At 40.3% G+C, this 23237-nt stretch overlaps 1 protein-coding gene across 2 annotated transcripts in view; it reads right to left on the bottom strand.

Annotated features, from left to right (window-relative positions):
* Positions 1 to 9797: 9797 nt before the first annotated feature.
* Positions 9798 to 23237, bottom strand: part of SHTN1 (shootin 1) — a 105921-nt gene continuing 92481 nt past the window's right edge. The window contains exon 17 of one of the 2 annotated variants that reach the window (XM_012803635.2): positions 9798 to 11538. In XM_012803635.2, the coding sequence (XP_012659089.2) occupies positions 11310 to 11538 (229 nt within the window). In that variant the 3' untranslated portion in view covers positions 9798 to 11309. The remainder of the gene's footprint in view (positions 11539 to 23237) is intronic. The other variant, XM_023511610.1, reaches the window with a different exon arrangement.

The raw sequence follows: 23237 nt of genomic DNA, 5'->3' as shown, positions 1-23237 counted from the left end.
ATTAATACTTTATTCACAAAATCTTTAAACTCCAATTTGATCACTTTAAGTTTCTGTTCCATGAAGCTTGTTGATTTGTGTGGACGTGGTACAGAAATCATCCAGGCTAGAGGTAAAGAAAACTGTTTTGTGTCTCTCAGGAAAAGTATATGACTTTGATTCTTTGATTGCATGCTATGTTATTCCTGCTGTGTTGTAATCATGTTCAATACATTCTAATGACCACTTCTTAAATATTTACCCAGGACTCTGAGCAGTGGGACAGCATCTATAATGCACTTGGTTCCAGGTGTTACATAATTGCAGAAACTGCGTCCAAAAGCATTTCTAAACTTCTAGAGCTTGGAAACATCAACATCCCCAAATCCAACGGGCTGGTCATAAAACATACAAATCAAACTACGATGTCAGACCTGGTGGAAATAACCAATCTTGCTGACAGTGAGTAAAAGTATAGGTCTGAAAGACTCATCTTATGATGTAGTTATACTTTAAGACTCCAAAAATATGCAGTATATCTAAGTTAATAAAAAGCATGGAAATCTTAGAAGAATAGAAAATCCAACCACTTGTGAGAGAGTTAGTGCTGAAAAACAAAATTCAGCTTCCTGACCGTCTTCAGAGTTCCACGAGCAGCCCAAGTCCACGAGGTCATCTCCTCTACAGAGGACTACCACAGAGGTGTGGCCAAGGCCACTGGCCGCCAGCTTCACATGGGAGGTCCTTTCTGCCCTAACAAGAGACTAAAGGCCTGATTTCTTCTGAAAGGGCATATTCTTCAGCATATTTATTATTTTGCTTTTGGTTCTCAGCTTTAGCTACAAAAAAACTTGAGAGAAACCCAGAGGGATACTCCAATCTTTAGTGCTGAAGAACACCTGGGTACCCACCTGCCCTAGCCAAGTTTCCAGACACAATGTCATGTTCAAGCTAAGGAAAACAGGTTCCCATTCACAAAGGCTAGGTGTCAAGCATGGCCAAGGACCAGCAGGGACAGATGTGTTAGCCTGCATCACACGGCTGCAGCACTGTAAATTCCCTCCATTATTTACTACCACTTCATGCTCTAAATTTATCTCCTCAACATCTTAATTGGTACCACATAGGCACAGCCCAAGTACATGGTAAGGATGCAGTAATTCTTGATTGAAATTAAACTTAGCCACTTGTAATATAACCAGACTCCAGGGGACCATTTTAATTTGCTGACTTGGGAAAGTCTAGGAGGGATCAGAATTGGAAAGGGACTACTTCAGTGTTAAGGAAACAGGCAATAAGAAGATCCAGTCAGAAAAAGCAGGTGGTTTTCTGTCAGTTAGTGCAGAGACCTGAGGCAGGGGCAGGTCCACAACTACCAGGCAGCAGGGGGAAGCTGCAAAGCAAGTTGACAAGGCAAGGTAGCATGGGAGAAGCTTCCAGAATGCAGGCCTTAGCCATCAGGCTGGGATTCAGTAGCAGGATCCCAGCTTTAGGGGGTTGCAGGTGACAGGTGAAAAGCAGGGCTCCAGTGCTGGGGGTCCAGGATGCCAGAGAGCAGCGTTATTTAGTGCCAACCAGTCAGACATTTGAGACTTAAACTTATTCCTTACAGCATCCTTAATACATCCTATTAAGAAGATACTGTCATTTCCACTTTACTGATGAGAAAATGAGGCTTGGATAGTCAGGTAACTTCCTCATAACACCCCAGTGATCTCACTTGCCCATGCTAGTGTTTTTAATGCTTTAAGGTTCAAACTCTAGATCAATGTTTTTAACCTTTTTTTTATCTCACAGCACATTTGAACCTATAGTTAAACTTCCATGGCACACTTAAATTGTGTTGTTCAAAAAGAAAAAGTATACTTACTGTGCTTTGAAATTCTTTCAAAAATAATTTATGATCTTCAAAAAAAAATTATCTTTAAAAATTTTCACAGCACACCTATGATGCTGACTGTGCCGTGGCCAACAGGCTGAACATCACTGCTCCAGACTACCTTACAGTCCTTGAACACACTCTTCCTTTGGTCTAGAATCCTTTGCTCTGTGCTGCTTGCTGACTCCTCATCCATCAGGTCTTGACTCAAATGAAATGTGTTCAGGTGCCTCCTCTGCCCTGATAGCATCCTATGTGTTTTCCTTGTAGCACTGACCACAATAACTTGTGCAATTCTTTAATGGCTAGTATCCTCCCCTAGACTGTAAACTCTCTTGAACTCATGGGCATCTTGTACACTTAAGCACAGTGCTGGAAACCTAAAGACCGTGAATAGGTTTCAGGCAGGAAGCTGGTCTCAGACCTACTGCAGGACTCAGAGCCGGGAGCTGGGCTGGTGCCAGAGAATAGAAGGAAATGCCCAGGATGGGGGTCGATGATAGGCCCCAGCCTGGCCTTTCCTCCAGGCCTACCACTCAGCAGTCCCTCTGTCCTTCACTTCAGAGAAAGTTGCTGTAGCTCCTGATTCAAAACATGAACGCTATCCCTATTGGGACAGTTCTGGCTGGCATTCTTCATAGACTTTGGCAAATTCCAAAGAGCTTTGAGGCCCTCAAATAATAATACACTGCTATTCCAATAAACATTCAGAATGACAAAGTCCTTCGAATAAAATTTGGTGTGATGAAGTGAGAAAGCCGTTCTGTAGGCCTGTCAACTCCACATACGCTGCTCTCGCCATATTTTAGTGACTCAAAGATGCACATTTTCTACACTGACCAGCAATACAGTTGAATCATGTGTGAAAGCTGTGGTTTTATACATAAATCAATCTGATTTGAGCATTTCTCCCCTTTTCGTGGCAATAAAACAATGGTACCTCTTACAAACGATGTATCTTATCTTTGATGAAACATGGTATTCATTTAGTATTCTATTTACAGCATCTAAGCTGCCAGAAAAGAGGGGTGAACAGATAAAACCAGGGCAATACAAATGCAAATGTTAAAAATCATAGTGGTTGAATAACTGACTCTTCACGGGAATGTTTTAGGTCTCTGGCGCATTTTAAATTTTGATTCTAGAGCCCAGAGATATGCTAATTGTTTTTACACCATAAAAAACAAAAGAATTCCTCTTATAGGTAAGAAGCACATCATCTTAGGAAGTACAGAAGGAGAGTCGTCTGATGACAGCCTTGTCGATTTGGTAAGTGCTAAATGCTGGTCAACAGCAGAATTGCCAAAACACTGCTTTTATCAGGAATTGGTATTTCAGAGAAATGTAGTCTTTGGTGGAGTAAGTCACATAACCTTTTATGAAATAGATTTACTTCCTACCAGACAGCTACCTTTTGCAGAGAGCTAATCTTTGAACTTCTAAAAAGAAGAAAAATTGAAGTCCAGAGAAAATGATGAGCACACTTAAATGACTGAGGTGCTCACTTGCAATCTTCCCTCCTAAAATGAAGAGAAAGGCCAGGATGTTCGTAGATGAAATCAGCGTGCTTATATGACTAGTAAGGCGCCTGATGGATAGCCAGTCAAACCATCTGTTTGCTTTTCAACACTCTCAGCTGTAAGCAGGCCACTTTGCTTACATAAAGATGAAATACTAAGTTATAAGAGAAAAACCCAAACAGTACACCCTGACAGTTTCCTTTGTCTTTAAAGAACTATGTAGTTCAGCAAGATACGACTGTTTCCGTTTAAAATAAGTTGTTTTCCCTCTTTCAGGCTGTTGGGCTTGGTGTCCGGTTTATCAAGTTGGGGGGTCTTTCTCGTGGTGAACGGGTGACTAAATACAACCGCCTTCTTACTATAGAGGAAGAACTTGCCCGGAGCGGAACACTGGGTATGCACTGTTTTTTGCTTTGTTTTCACTTAGCCCTGAATAAGAGAACAAAGACTGGGAGAGAGGGATAGAAGTCCCTCGGCAGGAGGGCCAGGGAATCCAAAGGCCATAAATAAGTGTTGACAAAACTAGGATGGCACTTGCCACAATGTATATTGTTGTCTTAATGGATTATCTATTTACCTGAATGTTTAAAACCCTCGCCCTTTTTCTTGCTGAATAGGCTGTGTAATGCTTTTCAATAGAATTAATTGATTGGAATCTCCAAGCCTACCTTTTGTTACGGTCTTCATTATACTTAAGGTTTTTCTGCACAGCTCAGGAAAGTTAAAGGCAGATGTTTTCCTGATGGTTCTTGGAAAACAACTGTTTTACTTAAAACAAGTGGGTAGCATATTAACATTGTACCTTGGAAAGGCTAAGATCTCAAGAGAAATCAAGCAATCATTGATTCACCTTTGTAAATTTGTATGGTTAGAAGTACCCCAAATATGCAATTTTTTATATTACTGATGAGGATGGCCAAAAGGAGCCACACAGCATAGCATGTGGAGACAAATATTTAAAGAGGTCAGTGGAAATTGTGATGAAAACTTGTCATGTTTAACATACGCACTGATCTTGAAAAACACTCTAAGATTCATGTAAAATAAAGATGGGAGACTATTTCTGAGTCATGTATATTAGGGCAGTCAAAAGTTAGCTTGTGGTGTTTAGTGTGTAATACAAGGACTTTTTTCAAACAGGTAAAATTACATTGTGCCCCGTATGATCTGATTATTCTTTACATCATCCTAACTTATAGAGGACTTAGATTCTTTAAATGACCTATCACATTTCCAGCTAGACTTTACCACAGGGGGAACAGCTGCTTCACGGCATCAAAAAGGACTCCAGTGAGCAGAGGCCTAGCTGCCTCAGTATCCTGGAATGGAGTAAGGAGTTAGTGAGAATTCTGACACCGGCAGAGGTGAATAAATGTTAATGGACCCAAAAAGACAAATCCCTTCACTCCTACTTTTTTGGGGGAGTTTTACTCTGTTGCCCTGGGTCCAGTGCCATGGTGTCATAGCTTATAGCACCCACAAACTCCTGGGCTCAAGCAATCCTCTTACCTCAGCCTCCCAAGTAGCCGGGACAACAGGTATGCACCACAACGCCCGGGAGTTTTTCTATTTTTTAGTAGAGAGGTCTCACTCTTGCTTTGGCTGGTCTTTGAATCCTGAGCTCAAGTGAACCTCCCACCTCAGCCTCCCAGAGAGCTAGGATTACAGGCCTGAATCACTGTACAGGCCCAGCGTCTTCATTCCCACTTTTGAGCAGAAAATCTTAGCAAAAGCTCAGCCATTAAAATACTATCATGAGTTACACAGAATTGCCCGGAAAAGGCCAGTCTACCATCATTTCATCATCATCATCACTGTTTACCATGGAACAGTTACTTGGCAATAGTTTGTATGCATGTGTAATTCTGGCCTTTCTTCTACTTTTTTTCTTATCCTTTTCTGCTAAACTTCTGCCCAAAGTCCACTGTACATCAAATGTTTTCAAAACACAGTAGGATCTCTGGTAAGTTTCTCACCCAAGGAACTCTAACTGGTCAACAAAAGGAAGAAGGCCTATTGTATTGATGTGGATGTCCATGTGGTGCACATCCAGCCTATGAAAATTAGGTCAACTTAAAGAGGCGGTCAATATAGGGAGATGGTCAACTATGGAGGTTCTACCGTATTTACAGTACAATGCAAATTAAACAGAAAAACTGTATTGGATAATTAATGCATAACGAAAGGTCCAGTTTTAAATGGTTTGGGGATCCTTTCTGATGGTGACGTGACACATCTGGACGGTTCTGAAAATGATCTCCTTTACATCATGTCATAAGCAAAAAATTGGCACCACTGGATTAGACAGTAAACTCTTTTTTTTTAAATACAGGTTTCAGTGAAGAACACTTTTTTTACTTTAATGAGGAAGCTGAAAAGGCTGCTGAGGGACCCGAGCTCCTTGAGCCCCTGGAGCCCATCTTCCCCACTGAAATTGGAGAAGAACCAGCCAAAGAACAAGCATCTCCTAGGTCGGGCGGTACACCCCCCAGTTTATAGCCACACCATTGGTATTATCAGACTGCTCGATTTGAAGTGTGTCTCTAGAGTGAGTTTGCTCTTAAACTTCACAAACTCATGTATTCTTTTTAGTCTTTGAATTTCACTGTTTGATAAAATATATATGGTGTTTTTTGCCAGAAATTATATCTGTGAACCTTATTTCCCACCCATCACATTTCCATTGGGATTTTTTTTTTTTTTTTGCAGTTTTTGGCCGGGGCTGGGTTTGAACCCACCACCTCCAGCATATGGGGCCAGCGCCCTACTCCTTTGAGCCATAGGCGCTGCCCTCCATGGGGATTTTGTATGCATACTTATTCTACTGTCCACGATTCAGGGTCATGATCTAGTAAAAGGGGGCAATATTTTTGTTGCCAACTCCACACTCTGTCAAACATTTTATGCTTTACAAATCAGAACATCTCCAAAAACAAAAGCCTAGAAGTTCTCTGTGCCAGGAACAGGTGCCCATCATCTGTGTTTACTCCATCCATCTGTGCTGGAAAGCACAGACACATTTTTACAGCCAACCTTAAGCAGTGGTATGAGAACATCCCTATTTTTTTGTAATAGCCAAACAACTTCAATCTCATTTTCCTGCCTTAAATTTCCTTTCCCCTGACTCCTTCCTCTTTTTAAATTTTAGTTTTTCTTGTATTATTTTTATCTTTGTGAGGCTCCTTAGGTCCTTTTTGGAACAAAAATGGATATAAATGAATAAGCACACTGTGAATGAATATTCTCAAGGTTACTAAATGCCCAATTATTTATATTGCAGTTTTTAAAAAGCAATCAGCTAGTGATTAAAAACAATGTGACATACATACTGACTGAACTGCCTCCTTTCTAAGCCATCACTGGGGTTATACAGAGAAGTACCAGAAACATACTCGAACACATACACATAGTAATGTCCAAGTGCTTTATAAAATCTAAGGTCTCTATTAAAAGGGTTCTCACTTGTTTTTCCTAAAGATTATATGAATTGCTATGTAATGACCCGTAGGAGAGTGGCTACGTCTAGATTTCTGATTTATTCTATGTATTTTTACTAAGCATACTGAGGACCTCTCCTTTTGAAGAGTAACAACATCCTCTGGTAGCACCAACTCCTTCCTCGCAAAGCTTTGATTTGAAATGGCCTGAGAATTGGTGTCACTCTTAAGTTGGGAGGATGAGAATGGTGTCACAGTTTGTGGTTGTCACTGCCTCTCCCAATGCTTGGCAACAAACAATGGGGCAGGAGTAACTGGAAGGACAATTCATCTTAAAGGCAGGACAAAAATAGGGGGGTGTTTAGGTAGCCTTTGCAAATGTCCTGAGAGAGAGAAAGACACACACACACACACACAAATGAATCCTGTAAGTAATCCTAGAACTGTGGCACAAATCATAATTAAATTAATGAAACCAGAGCAAAAATTTGCAGTAACAAAAGAACGAAATTTAACTAATCAAATAGGTGATTTATTACTTCCACCAGGTCAACATTTTATTTTTTTGAGACAAAGTCTTAAGCTATCACCCTGAGTAGAGTACCGTGGCATCACAGCTCACTGTAACCTCAAACTCTTGGGCTTAAGTGATTTTCTTGCCTCAGCCTCCTAAGTAGCAGGGACTACAGGCACCTGTCACAATGCCTGGCTACTTTTTGGTGCAGTTGTCATTGTTGTTTAGCTGGCTGGGGCTGGGTTCGAACCCCCTAGCCTGGGTATATGTGGCCGGCACCTTACCCACTGAGCTATGGGTGCCACCCAGGTCAACATTTTAATTTCAACATATAGCACAGTCTACTTACCTGTCCTCACTCCAGGACCAGGCTCACCACTGAATAGTTAGCATTTTATTTTTAGAAATGGAGTCTTGCTCTGTCAACCCAGGCTGGAATGCATCCAGGCTCCTCTGTTATAGCTCTCTGCAGCCTTGAACTCCTGAGCTCAAGGAATTCTCCTGCCTTAGCCTCCGAAGTAGCTGGGGTAAAGGTGCATGCTACCACACCTAGCTATTTTTTTTATTTTTTGTAGAGAGTGAGTCTCATTATCTTGCCCAGCCTGGTCTTGGGCTCAAGTGATCTTTCTGTCTCACTTCCCAAAGTGTTGGGTCTACAGGCGTGAGCCACGGCACCTGGCTTGGCTAGGCAGCATTTTAAAGTTCTTAGTGGGCTAAGTAACATTTCTACTTGTATTTTCTCTCTGTTATATGTGATAAAAGGCATAATTATACAATAATAATATATACTAACCAGAAGAGAAACTAGTCATAACCTATATTAAAAATGACAATGAGATGGGGAAACCCTAATACTTAGAAGAAACTTCAAACCACTTCAGTCCTTACGTAGGGACTGCTTGACAACCCTTCTAAGGTCAATGATAATGACAAGACAGTTATCCACTCCCCACAATTTATTGACATATAAGTGAAAGTTGCTCCATAATGGATGTGACTAAAATATGTATAGTATGCATTTAGAAGAAGAATCCAGACTTTAAGACTCTGTGATACACACTATCAGCGATGTGACACACAACCTAAAATGGTCTGCAAAGTTCACAGTAATTTTTACCTCTACTACTCTATTTCCAACAAAGATTTTACTGTGAACACAGAAAGGAAGGAAGGAGTAATTACTGGTGAGTCGTCAGAGCCAAAACACACCCTCCTCGCTACTCAGGCAGACAAGGCTGAGAACTAAGCCTCGGGGCCTCTGCCAGTCAGAGATTCCCCAGACTGATCAACTACTCAAACAACTGTGGGTGAGTTGATATGAGATGAGGTGCAAACATTTTAATTAAATTCTTATTTTTCCAGAAAAGCAGGAGACATTTTTTTTTTTCTTTAACAGCAATAGCATGAAGTGCCTCTGCCCCTGTGCATCACACTGGCTATGAAATGCATTAATCTTAATTTTAAATGAAGCTCTGAAGTAGAAAAGACTTGATTTATATTTCCAAAATGGAAGGAAGAATAAATAACCTTTCAGACAAAACAAAAACATAGCATTGCCGTCCCTTAGAATTTTAAATAGGACAGATATGATTCTGTGTGCAAAGAGCTAGGAACGTACTTCAAGATGGGAACACTAGTCCTCCTATGTCTTCCTATCTGGGATCAACCCTTTTTGTTCACAACATCACCCCAGCAGGAGCAAAAACTCCTCAAAACTGAGGTTAAAAGGAAATACCGTAGTCAGAAAAAGATGGGTAAATATCCTGCATCGAATATACCTTTATGTGAAATTAAAATGCTTTGTGATCACGGCAAAGGAAAGCAAGCAACTTACAAAAAGGCAAGAACACTTCAAAATACCAGGTACTAATTGTTTGTTTGTTTTTGAGACAGGGCCTCAAGCTATCCCCTTGGGTAGAGTGCCATGGCGTCACAGCTCACAGCAACCTGCAACTCCTGAGCTCAAGTGAGTCTCCTGCCTCAGCCTCCCAAGTAGCTGGGACCACAGGTGCTTGCCACAACGCCTGGCTATTTTTTGGTTGCAGCTGTCATTGTTGTTTTGGCAGGCCCGGGCTGGATTTTAACCCGCCACCTTAGGTGTATGTGGCTGGCGCCTTAGCCACTTGAGCCACAGGCGCTGAGCCCCAAGTACTAATTGTTACCTGGTCCAGTTAACACATCTGACTAAATGTGTAACTTCTTACCCTGGAAATGAGAGTGGTTTTTTTAATAACTATATTATTCTGCTGAAAGATGCTGTTCATACTTTCATATTCCTAAATGTATGTGAGAGGCACATCAGATGAAGGAAGGAAGAACAGGAAACACGAATCAAATTCCTCAAAATAAAACCATCTAGAGGACTATTAAAAATTACTTAAGTTATCAATTCTCATATAATTTTTCTATTAAAGAATGTCAAGCTTTGGGAAGTAAAAACCAAAAACATCAATAACCACAATTGACCCTTAATGGGAAACTGTAGGTGCTTTTTTAATAAGTTGTGGTGAGGAGAGTTCAAATCACAGAATAACAGAACTTGTGTGAGTGAATCAATGCAGTCTGTAGCTAGTATATCATACAGCAGTATTATCCAGTTAAGAAAAAATACAGTTGAAAAACATACATTTTAATTCCCTATGAATCAACTGTAAAATCAACACTGGGAGAACATGGAAACAGTTAAGCCTACCGAACCTACAGAAAGATAATTACCTCCAAATTTAGGAAGTACTTTTACCTGCCTACCAACCTCTTCAAGCCTATGCTTAGCACACGTGCAAAAATACAATACAACTACTGCAATTATTACTATCATTTTCTTTTGCCCTTAGGTGAGAAACACCTGACAGCTACATGCTGAGCCATGCTAAAAAAACTAAACCTTTCACTTTCTTTAATAGTAAAATTACTGTTACTGAATCATTGTCATAAAAAGTGCATTCAAGTACATTACCACTTATTTTAAATAAACACCAATTTTGAAACAATCAACTTTGAAAAGCTGTGTAAGTTTTTTTTTTTTTTAAATCCCTGATTACATTTCTATTTATTCACTGTGGTGGCCTGAAATATTGTATTTTTAGAGACTAACTACCACTTAATTTCTTTAAAAAAAATACACACAAACAAACCCGTGTAATATAGAACAGCAGTGAAGCAAGAAAAATATGTGCTTGTCACTTATCTTCACTGTACATAAGAAGTGTGATAAAATACGGTACTTGTGCCTCATTAGTAAATAGGAAAACACAATTAACTCATAGCAGAGAGCACCTGGTTTACTAAGATATTACTGTTAAGTTCAAGGTTTGTACTTTCACCTCATTTCTGTATTCAGGCCACTGGAGCATCCCCACCGAGGCCTTTGGGAGGCTTTGGACACAATCAATAGCACGTATTTTTCATCCAATAGTTAACAATATGTGTAATTAATACCGACTATGGGACTGCTAGCATGATGCCAGCTCCTGAGTTTGAAGCTTATCTCAGTCTGCCCTAGAAAATAACTTGTATGCCACAGGACCCAACAATTTCCATGCTGCTGCAGTTTCACCATCAAAGAGGATCAGACTCAAAAGGGAAGCTTCTTTAGGGCTTTTAAAATCATGTTGGGTTGGTCAGTTTTGTTTATCCAATTATTCACAAGCACCTCAAACTTTCAGCATTCATTTAATGAGGGGTATGCACGTTTCCTAAAAAGACAATTGATATCTGAATTTTTTATAACCTTCTAGAAGAAGCCATACTTAACATAGTAACTAGGAAAAAATTGTATCCCTATAAAGATCAAAAACCCAGAACTACTCAGAATATGTATTTTGCTAAACAGCTTATATACTACTGTGACACCAGAAAAGAACCTTTATTCTGAATGCAGTGACCAGAACAGAATGTCTATAGCTCTTGCCGATACACCAAAACTTAATCACATGCTTATTGAAAAGGACTTCCAAACTGTCAGCCTGCTGGGTGACAGATCAGCAGCTGGAGCTGTCGTTCTCTCTCATTTTTTCAACACTGTCTTCTTTGTGTTCTGGTTCAACTTCACCTTCCTCCGCTTTGCGTTGAGTTGGATCCTTTTCAGTGACCTGGTCTTTGGTTTGGGGTTCATGTGTGGAAACAGGATCTAAAACTACAACTTGTTCTTCAGCTTGTTTTTCACTGTCAACGACGTATTCTCTCTCGCGTCCAATGCTATTGGGAGGCCTATGGGATAAAGAGTTAAACAAAAAAGTAAAAAGCAAAGAGAAAACAGTTGTCTTTATTATTCCTGGATTCAGACCAACAAAAAAACCCCAAATGCGCTAAGTCTAATCAACATACACATAGTAGTCCTTGAGATGCCAGCCATTTAAAAGAAAAATGAAGCTATCAGAGTACAAGGCCAGAAGAAAGAAGGCAGAGAAGTCAGCACAATTAACTACAGAAGTGCTAAAAAGCCAACAGCACCTACCTGCTGAATTCCACCTTTTCCCAGGAAGCAGGAAGCTCTGGACACACTGTGTCTCCCTCCTCACTGTCTGTAGCCCACACCCCTGTCCTGCCCTAGTTTAGCTGGAAGGAGCCAAGTTAACCCCCTTCGCTCTCTCGTGTCCCTGGGTACAGCTGCTTGCAGGGTTCCCCTAAGGAGGTGGCATGGGGGAGGAATAAATCCCCCAATCTCTGAGGGACGGAAGGGATGCGCCTGCTGCTGCCATTACTAACTAGAAGGGAGCGGGTCAGACCCAGGAGGGGTGGGGAGGAGCAGGGCGAGTCGGGAGAGTCACAGAATAAGCTAAAATGCAGTCACCATAAACTCTTCTAAAAGGGAGAATCAGGTTTCCTGAGAAATTTCTTAATTGAATTTCAACTGAGTTTCTTTTTCCATAGAAGCCTCCTCTCTTCTCTTCTGATGCAAGAAGGTACTGACCGGTTCTTGGGCTGAATGAGTGACCATTTCCTTGCGGAAACAGATACTCCTGAAACATTTCCGCTCTCGTGTGTCTGGCACCCAGTCCTCCCAGACCCGAGCCTCTAAAGGTGCTGGGCTGCTGACTTGCTGCCCAGGGGTAAAGGCAGCTGCAGCGGACAGGACTGGGGCTCTTTTCTAGGCAAATGCTAGGATCAGGCCTTTTTGTCTCAGAAAACTGACAGTTAACCAGGACCCAGCACACGGCCACCCTACCTCTGTTCCAGTGGGGGCTGGGGAGCTGCTGGCCAGCATATGCCCAGTGCTCTACTAGCAGCAGGAGTCAGCTTCCCCCATTCACTGACCCAGGAGCAGATCACATCTGCCAGTAGACACTCCCTTACAGCCTAGCACTCTCCCTTGTTGGACTTACCACAGTCAATGAGTTGTTTCACATCTGTCTCTTCCAATATCACATACACATCCATGAGGCAGGGACTGTTGAGCTTTGTTCATAAACCTATTCCCAACACCTAGCGCAGATGCGTTTGTGGAGTAAACGAATGTGCAAGTACTAATAAATTGTGAACGGCTCCGAATGAATGGGGAAAACCCAAAGTAAGTAAGCAGGTTTGGAGGGCCCCTCTTAAACAATAAAAACAATGATGAACTACTGAAGGAAAGTGGCCTGCATGACCCAGTCTGAGGCACAAAAACCTCAAATTCAATGACCACACTGTTCTATTGCTTTCTGATTAGTACAATATTTGTCCAAAAACTACTCCCTAAGCTCTCAGGTTAAATTAACCACGTGACGTGGTCACCATGATACATGACCAACCATAAAACTCTAACTTCCTTAGAGGTGGTAAAAGCAAAAAGATAATGAGGAACTGGGGGGCAGAAGTCATATTATGCTGTAGTGAGGACAGATTCCTTTACTTCTGCCTGAGTATGGCAATGCTCTATCACTTGATACCACAACACTGTCCCTCTACTTCAGCCAGACTTCTCAAGACGGCTACTCCAAATGCTTTGGGAATCAGGATGGGATCCAGTTTCCCCAGTGGTACCTGTTTTGACTTTCTCTAACTCAGACAAATCTAAAAGCCTGTGATCAGACAAACAGAACCTCTATGAGTGATATAAAGGATCCCTCCTAGGGATTAGACCTCAGGCAATGGAGGATGCTACTCAGGCAGTCTACAGAAGCCTGCTGCATCTGACGCTGGGCCTGCAGTCAGTTCCTGGCAACTGGGAGGGAAGATGGCGGTAAAGCAGCAGAAACCTAGTACAAACTAGAGCTCTATCTGTCTTTCGCAAGCAATCCTGATGACACAGATGACCCGCAGGATAAGCCACAGCCTCCCACATGGCACTGCACATGCACCTGGCCCAGGATTTGGAGAAGCAGGGGGTTGGCGGGACCTGGAGACACTGTGGGCCAGCCACTGCCACGTGCCAGTTAGGTGAGTTAGCACATCAGCAAGATCGTGCAGAAGCTATAACAGAACCTACCCTACCTTCAGAGGATTAAAAACAATTTTTTTTTTTTAAAGATGGTTACTTCACTTCTGCCTTCTAAATCTCACGCAAATCTCTCTTGTGGCCAACCTGAAACTGGAACAAATCAGTAAGGTAATTTTAGGAAATGAAGCTGCAGCATAGCTGAGGTTATAGTGAAAGCCCCAACAAAGTCTACAGGTTCAGTCTCCAGCCTGAATGCACTATCTCGGGTCTGGGCCCCTGTTCTGCAGCACAGTCTACAGGCTAAGTCCAATCTGACTGCACCGTGTTTGGTGTGGGCCCATTTAGGAGCTAGCCAGTCCACTCTGAGCAGGTGAAGGAAGTATGTATCTCACTGTAGTGAGCAACTTCCATCGACCCATACTAACCTTCACTTCTGTAGACTGTCACGTATGTTTCCACGCCTATGTGTATCTTCAAGTGAAGAACTTAACATATCCTGGAAAAAGCTTTATCAGCTGGGGGCTAAAGACTTCCAGAAAGTGCCCTCTGGGCTCCACAAGGGCAATAAATGGATGTTGACTAACTGAAAACTCAGAAACCTTGTGTTATCAGGCTAGAACTGTCTCAGTCCAAAGGACTTTTTGCCTATCTTAAAGTTAGCTTCTCAATTGCAGATTAATCTATTATTAAGTCACTGGTAGGCTACAATTTGAGAACCCCTTTGTTGATTATCACTGCACTAGGCACAGGGGGCAATTTCTCTGAATCTGTACATCAAGGAGTGTGACTGGTTTCTCAAGGATAATGACACTGCCTTGGCATCCTAACAGGAAGGCAGAAAGGGACTATGGCAGTCATCTAGTTTGACCTGTGCTTCTATGGAGAATGACGCTGGGGCATGGAGAGAAGAGTCTGGCCTAAAACCACACAGCTCATCAGTGGAAGAACTGGAATAAGAGTTGGGAGCTCCTGTCCTCCCATCCTGTTTTCCATAGCACCAGGCTGTCTCAAAGGAATCCTCTCCTAGAAACATAAAAGTGATACAACAGGCTAATTCTGGCCTACTTACTGATTTCTTCCTGAATCCTTGTTTCCATCTCACCTTCCAGATCTGTAAATATAAAGGCCATCCCTCCAAAGATACCTCTCTTTTTTTCCCGCTGTGGGCTGTAGCTCCTCCTGCTTAGACATCATTAGGTCCATTCCTGGCAGCCGCAGGGACCTAGAGAAGGTTCCTTCCAGAATGAGAAGCCCTTTTCCTAGGCCTCACTCTCTCTCCATTTCCATCCTCTGGGAAGAGCCAAAGAGCCCTATCAGTGATGTGCTCTCGCTCTGGCAGCCATAGTGGCAAGTTCTAGAGGGTTAAATCTGAAGCACCTCCCCAAGGCAGAAATTCCAGAAATTCAAATGCAACAATTCAATAGGAATGATACTATACTATTTTTCTGTTTCATTTTCTACTTTAATGAAACATCTAACAACATAACCACAAATAATTAAATGTCAGCCCTTATAAAAAGTAACAGTAGCCTTTCTCTTGCATGCTGTAAAATCTGCAAGTGAAACTTAAAATTTTATAGATGATAATAAGTGAGACCAAAATTATGGGACGTTTAGGCTGAAAGAGATCACTGACGTGTGCTAGTCTAACCTCTTCGTTTGTCAGATGAGGCCTCCAAAGAACAGTAAGGTTAAATGATTTGCTCACCAGCACACAACTTGTTAAGAGCAGATACGGGACTAAAATTTTGGCATCTCATTTCCTGTCCAATATTATTTTCTTATCATAATATACTAATAGTCATTTATGATCCATTCAAAGAGAGCTTTTTTTCATGGGTTTGAGACCACACGCTCAAAGGCCATTTTAAGACAAAAAGCAATAAACAAAACAAAAGCTAAGAAAAAATATACTACTCTATGCCACTCTATAAAACCTGATGCCCAAGTACAACCTGGGTGCCCTTTTAGAAAGCAGCTGTTGCTCCCCAATTGCAGGAGAGCACAAATGCAGTCCTGGGCAGGTGGGGCTGCTTACTGGTAAATGACCTGACACCAAATCATACTGGGACCAGAGGACTCAGAACAACGGCAAGTGGCTACGCCAAAGCTGAACTTTGTGAAGGGACTCGGGGGATTTCTCAGAATATGTCACAAGAGATGAAAGCACAGCACTCTAATTTTTAAAAAGCACATCATTGTTTGCATTCAATGAAATTCCTTTCAAAATCAACTTTCCAGGTTTCAATTATATTCAACAACATTCTAGCTAACATTTCAGCTGCAATTCAAATTAACTAATGCCCAAAAGAGCCCTAATCGAAGTGGTTCTGAGCTCAATTGAATACAATCAAAGCTCATGAAATGAAGGGGGAAATGCTTATTTCATGCAAATTCTGCATATCACTCAAGCTTAATTTTACTGATAATATAAAGGTGGGACATTTTGAACATTACAGTGAATGAAACTTTTAAGCGGTGAGAGTTATTTTATAAAATGCTACCTCTGAAAAGCTGATTGCCAAACAGTGTAAAAATGGTTTGAGGCATAAATGCCAAGTTCATTTCTATTTCACTTCTGAGGTAACTATCTTTCAAATCGCAACAGCTGGACTATTTAACACAATCTGGTGAATCAAAGTATAGTTCTTCCCTGGTCTCCCAGTGGGACGTCTGCATTAGTCTGTGGCAGCCATCCAACAAATGACGCACAGCCGGACGGTCTGAACTCTGTTTCATTTACAATAAAAATGGATAAAACCACAATCATATTTACCCCCTTCAAGGACAGAAAACGGAAAGATTTAAATTTGTCTTTATAAAGTAGTTTCCTGGGAAAACTCCAAAGAGGAAGTTGGCTTTCTATTTTCTCTAGTGTAGAAATAAGAAGTCTTCCTTTTTTTTTTTTAAAGCCCTTTACACAGTCCCTACAGCAGTAAACAGTAATGGCATTACAGCAGAGGTAGTTCTTATTATTTCTTCTGGAAACACTTATTTTCAAGAGCTTTTAATTTACTTGTCCAAACTTCACAAAATAAAGTTTCAAGCATAAGGTGACACCTTCTCTATTATTACCAATTCTAATAGGCCTTTCAAATATAATGAAGGTAGAACAAAGCTCAACTCCTTTGGCTTTGTGTATTTTTTCCAAACTCCATTTTTGCTTGAAGAATGTATTAGTTTGTCACTTGGGTCTGCTTCTATTTGAGGGAAAAATAGATTTAATCTTTAATTTTATATATAGATATATATTTTTTAAAAAACACATTGTTAAGCCACAGAACATCATGCTTGAAAATCTGGCATCAGCCTGTACTGTAGGTGCTGATTTTCCCTGAAGATTAACAAGAACTCATTTTCAGCCTAGGTAACAATGGCTGGGCAAAGATTTCTGTGTCCGCGCTCCACAGTCCCTCTTTGGTTCAGTCACTGCAGCACAGACACCCAGGGCACAGCTTACCCCCAGATCACAATGCCACGCTACCAAGCCTTGGACCAGTTCTTTTATTCCCCTAGTGTAAAAGAGACTGAGGACATTCACAGATCCCAAAATATGCCGTCACAAGGAGGCTCAGGAAACTGGCCCGTTTTCACTGGCAATAGCGATGCTGAGAACGCATGCTGATTTTAGCTTGGCCAGAGATTCTCAGATGTGTGAGATACTCTTCTTAGGCGATCCTTTCTCCTTTTTTTTTTTTTTTTTGTAATTCTACACATTAAGTCACAAGGAAAAATCCATTCACATCCCTGCTATGAAAAGCTGATTGTTATTAATAAGAAATATTTTCAGAGACATAAAGTCTTTCATAAAATTCACCATATATAATATTGGTTACTTAAAAAAAAAAAAGAAAAAAAAGCTGCAATGACCAAAATACTTGCATTTGCGTTCTAAGTTTTGAGAATACTTTTAAAAATATTTTAAGTTTTTCTTTCAACTTACTATATAAAAATTCTCTTTTAAAATGGTAAGTCACAAAAACCCCATTTGCTACTCTTCCTGTAGTTATGACATAATAAAGTGTATTTCAAATGAAATGCATTTATCAGGTTTCAGAAGTCAGGTCACTCTATCAATAGATCTGAAATTGAATCAGTTTTAGTCAGCTATTTCTACTGGAATAAATAAAAAAACTCTCTTCTACTCCACTATATATAAATAAAAGGAAACAAAAACACTGCAGAGACTACTGAAAAAATGTTCAAACCTCCAAAGTACCAAAAACAACTTGGCTCTGTGCAGAAATAATATATTTTATACAAAATCTCTTAAAAATCATAGGTGCTTGTAACTGGAAGCAAATGTTAGAAGGCAATTCTTTGAAGAATTGAGAATTACTCAGCAGCATTTTAACAGTCATCTTTACATGAGGCGTAATATGTTCTCAATCAATTAATGTGGAAGAGGTGCTGTCTGCACAGCCACTCAGGACACTAGTAAGGCAACACTGGCAGGCTGATCTTTTGGGCAGTCTACAGGACAGCTCCTGGGGGGTGGGAGGAGTAAGTGAGGGGATCTCAACTTCCAGAACACCAAGTTGTTCTACTAATTTTGTTGTTAAAACTTAATTGTCCATGTACAGGCCCACACGGAGAACCTTTGTAGTAGTGCTTTGCCAAACAGGGCTGTTTCCTGCAGGGTCAGTACATAATTTGGCAGTACTAAGATTACAGGTGAGCACAGAGCAAATCCCTTAATTGTGTAAGAGCATCAGATTAAGCAGTAATGTCTATGTAGTTCACTCTGTTAGCTAGTAGTCTCTTTTCAGAAACAATTGTTTATTAAGTACAGGGAAGGTGCCCTTCTTCCCCCTCCTGCCAGCCTCCAGGACACACACATACACACGCAAGCCCAAAAGAGAAAGGAGGAGGTAAGGAAATGGGGATGGAAATAACAGTAAGAAAAAGCACTCCTTTCCATCAAACTTTCGCTATATGGCCATGAAATTTATTTCCAGCCAAGATCAACATTTGAGAGAATAATTTCATGCCAGGTTTCCCTAAAAGTAGTCAAGAATCTCAAATTTCTATTTGCTAACGTATTTCAAAAGCTCAGATTCTCCACCTCCAATAAAAATAGCAGTCAGTACTTTTCAATTTCATTTTCCTACATTAGGAAATTTCATTTTCCTACATTACCCTGGAAATAATGACTAAAAGAAACCAGTTAGAGGTCAAATAATGATAAAAATCAATGAGTTAGAGGTCAAATAATGATAAAAATCAATCTTAATTTTAGTTCAAAATCTGAAAAGCAATTCGATTTTTTTCTTTCTTTCACAGGAATGTTTTACTGGTCATACCAACCAAAAGACATCTAAAATTTATCTTTTATGAACTACACTTTGGTATTCAGATAATGGCCCAAACGAGATGAACTCTCACAAAAATAATTCTGTGTGGGGCCAAAAGTCGTATGTATTTAGAGACACCACAGATGTAGAAATTGAATGCAAATTAAAATAAAAAATGGTTTCACTAGAAATGAACGTTTTTCTATTGAATTTGAAGTTCTTAATTGCCACATGGGTTTTTGTTTTTTAAATTCTTCTAGGGCAGAACGTGACCTGTTTTGACTCCCCAAACAAAAAAGCAAGCAGGCTAGCTATCTGGCAGCTAAAAAGGAAATTTAAAAGCGGTTACTAAAACTTACACTTTTTATCTGGGGTGAAAAGAAGCATGATGGACTAGAGAAATGTTATTTGGAAGAGTCTCTGGTAATTGTGGCTTAAAAATGAATCTTTTGAGAATGACCAAGATGAGGACAGGGCTGAGATCACGGTAAAACACGGCAATGGAAGCTGAGTTCCCTTTCAAATGGGCTCCTCCATTTGAAGCAAGGTATTATAGAAGTAATTAGATAAAATAAAAAATCATCTTTGAGGTTGTCTACCTTGTTTTAGTTGTAACTGTTAGAAGGATATTCACCTTCCTGAAAATAATCAATTGTTAGAAAAAGTGAATAGGAATGAACAAAGCTCAATTCAGACAAGGAGAGACACTTCCATATGAGTCTGTTTCAGAGATGAAAAGCAAGATGGGAAGAACTTAGATACTCCTGGGCCTCTGCCTCACTGTGACGCAGGCATATTTTAAGATCTGTTCACTTTCTCCACACTGCAGGCCCACTTGTTCCCCTTCTCTTTCCAACAGAGATGTCCTAAAACAGGATGACCAATGGACAACTAAGCACAAACGCAAAAGAGCTAACTGGACCTCTCTCAAAAAGGTTTAGCATAAAGTAGATATGATGATAAAATTTACTTGGGGCTTTAAGATGTATGTTTTAAAAACAACTAGATTCACAGACAGTAGGTCCTCTTTCTATTATCAAATCACATTATTTAGTAAAGCACCTTTCTAATTCAATGATTAGGGTCAGATATTTTCATGGGATTTGACTTTTGGGCAAAAACTACTCTTTAGTATATTTGAAATGTTCAATAAAATTAAAAATGTGCTAATGAAACTTTGTACCTTAGCCTGGTAGGCCTAACTTCCAAAGTTTATTTTGCAGTATGGCCCAATGGCTGTCTGGCAACAAAAATATTAAAATAATTTCTTTACAATTATTCTTTAAGACGTTTTGCTAATTCTGATTGGCTCTCCTTTTCAGAACTCTTTGTTTTACTGGGCAACATTTTCTTCCCTTGACAAGGGTCTTTTTAATTCCTTAGGTTAGCCTTGGAAAGAGGACAAGAGAAGGAGAGATTACACTATCTGTGAGGATGTACATAGGGCCAATGAAGCAACTTACTGTAGAATCACTGCTTCCTAAAGAAGTAATTTACGGTCATTCTCTTTTCTCCTTTCCTTTAGCTCTCAAGACTCTAAATGCAGTGTGCTATGGTTCAAAAAGCACAGGCTTTGGAGACAGAACTTAAAAGGCTCAAACACAACCTGACCCAGCTATCAATCAGAAGTATAATTTTGGTCATGTTGTTTACCTTACTGAGGTTCAGTGCTCTCATCCGTAAATCTGGCATAATGCCCAATCTACAGATTTGGGATAATTAGAATAGTACATTAAAATACATAGTACCTGTCTTAATAAATGTTAGTGAAACACAGTCACAATAATAAAACATCACAGAAGCAAATTCTAAAATCTCACACTGGAAACTAGTTCAACACCTACTACTTCCATCTACAATCAACATACACATCCCGCCTATTACACCTGTAGCACACTTCCTCTTGGACAGATATTTTATTACAAATACATATTGATGAACAGTAATAGAAAATAGTATCTAAAACACACACACACAAAATAGAATGCTGAAGGCTTTTCCCTCCAAAATGTTTTTCCAATTTATTGTACCTGTAATCAATCAAGAATACCATCAGAAAGCTATAACCCAATTTTAGCCCAAGAATATGGAGAAAGGGGAGAGGGAGGGGAGGGGAGGGGTGAGGATGGGTGGAATTATGCCTATGTTTCATCCTATAAGGGTACATGTGAATCTCTCTAAATGTAGAATATAAATGTCTTAACACAATAACTAAGAAAACAACATGAAGGCTGTGTTAACCAGTTGGATGAAAGTATTTCAAATTGTGTATGGAAACAGTACACTGTACCCCATGTACACAGCTATGATTTATAAAAAAAAAAAAAAAAATTAAAAATAAATAAATAAATCTAATGAAACAAAACAAAAAAAAAAAGAATACCATCAGGCTTATGCATTCAGTTGAAAACAGAGTTAACATGTTTCAGGTACCTCAAACTGGACTAAAATGGAAACTAAGTTCATTCACATAGAAGTATATTTTCTTTATTGTTCAATTTATGTTTCTGTTTCTGAGATAATTAACTTCCTACTTACTTATTAATCAGTGCCCCAGAATGTATGAATGGGGGACCAGTGGACCAGTCACCCTAACTAAAATCAAAGGAAAAGGGCTCTACACGAACCAGCTTCAGCTGACTACACTGCATGGCACTCACCTGCGCATGTGGCTGGGAAGCATGGCAAATACTTAAGTCACATTAAAAAATACTACATCTGCAGTGATGGCAAAAATTGAATCTACTTTCAAAAGCCAAAGTCCCTTGGAAAATATGTTGAACAAACAGCAGTGATCAAAGCGAGCACTGACACCAATTCTCTTAAAGGACCAGCACAGTGGCTCTGAAGCCGTCTTTACTTCTCATTCACTTTCTCTGTCCCAAAATAAACAAGTAAAAATAAAAGACTTCCCAGTTTATTTCGTCTGTGATCAGGTTATTTCTAACACAAATAGGTAAAAGACCGTGAAGCTACAGAGACAGGGTTGAAACGAGTATGTTGACCCCCCAAAGTACTGCTCTGAAAGACAGCAGTCATCCTGATTTGAACTTGCAAGCTCTGAGGGCATATTTTAAAAATTAATTATTTTAGATTTTTTAGTTTCTGTGTGTCTTTCTATAAAACTACACTGAAAAACATGATGTAGGTAGAAAATAGGCACTTACACCTTGTTCCTATCTTAACTATGAACATCTTTGCGCAGAGATCACATCTGTTGGGAATTATCAGTGTCCTAGAGCTGAAAGGAACTTGAGAGCCTGCTCTACTTGCCTCAATTTTAGGTTAGAAGAAACACAATACAAAGAAAAAATACAGAGAGGTTAAATGACCTGTCCAAGGTCATCTGGCCCAGGTGGACCAGTATCTTAGCTTTTGTCCTTGATTATCCATTATCCCAGCATTATAATGTTAATATAAGATTAAAAAGGAATTTATTGAAATACTTTTCATGGGCTCAGTGCCTGTGGCTCAAGTGGCTAAGGCACCAGCCACATACACCTAGGGTGGTGGGTTCGAATCCAGCCCGGGCCCGCCAAACAACAATAATGGCTGCAACCAAAAAATAGCCGGGCACTGTGGCGGGCACCTGTGGTCCCAGTTACTTGGGAGGCTGAGGCAGGAGACTCGCTTGAGCCCAGGAGTTGGAGATTGCTGTGAGCAGTGAAGCCATGGCACTCTACCCAGGGGAACAGCTTGAGGCTCTGTCTCAAAAAAAAAAAAAAAAAAAATACTTTTCATGCATTACCTAATTTACATGACAGCCCTGTAAGGCAGGTGTTACTACCTCCAATTTATACATGAGGAAACGGAGTCGTAGATTAAATAACTTGCCCAACGCCAACTTTAGTCTGTCCGATAAAGAACTTAAGCCCTGGAAATGACTTGCCATGCAGGGCATATCTGAAAAGGCACTGATTTTAGGCTTTCTGTGTGATTATAGCTCACTTTGTAACATTTAACCTCCTGCCTCAGCCTCCTGAGTAGCTAGGAGTATAGGTCAGTAAGACCATGCCCAGATAATTTAAAAATTTTTTTGTAGACAGGATCTTGCTACATTACCCAGGCTGGTCTCAAACTCCTAGGCTCGAGTGATCCTCCTGCCTCAGCCCCTCCAAGTTCTGGGATTACAGGTATGAGCCACAATGCCTGGCCTGCAGGTTCTTATTGATGCAAATGTAAATCATTTTTATTTCTCTGACCCTGTGCAACACTTGATTAGCCTATTTCCCGGCACTATAGATGCCTGAAAG

This window comes from Otolemur garnettii, unplaced genomic scaffold, assembly GCF_000181295.1.
Source record: "Otolemur garnettii isolate 467f Iridium unplaced genomic scaffold, OtoGar3 scaffold00021, whole genome shotgun sequence".
Taxonomy (NCBI): domain Eukaryota; kingdom Metazoa; phylum Chordata; class Mammalia; order Primates; family Galagidae; genus Otolemur; species Otolemur garnettii.
This window is presented reverse-complemented; position numbering and strand designations above follow the sequence as displayed.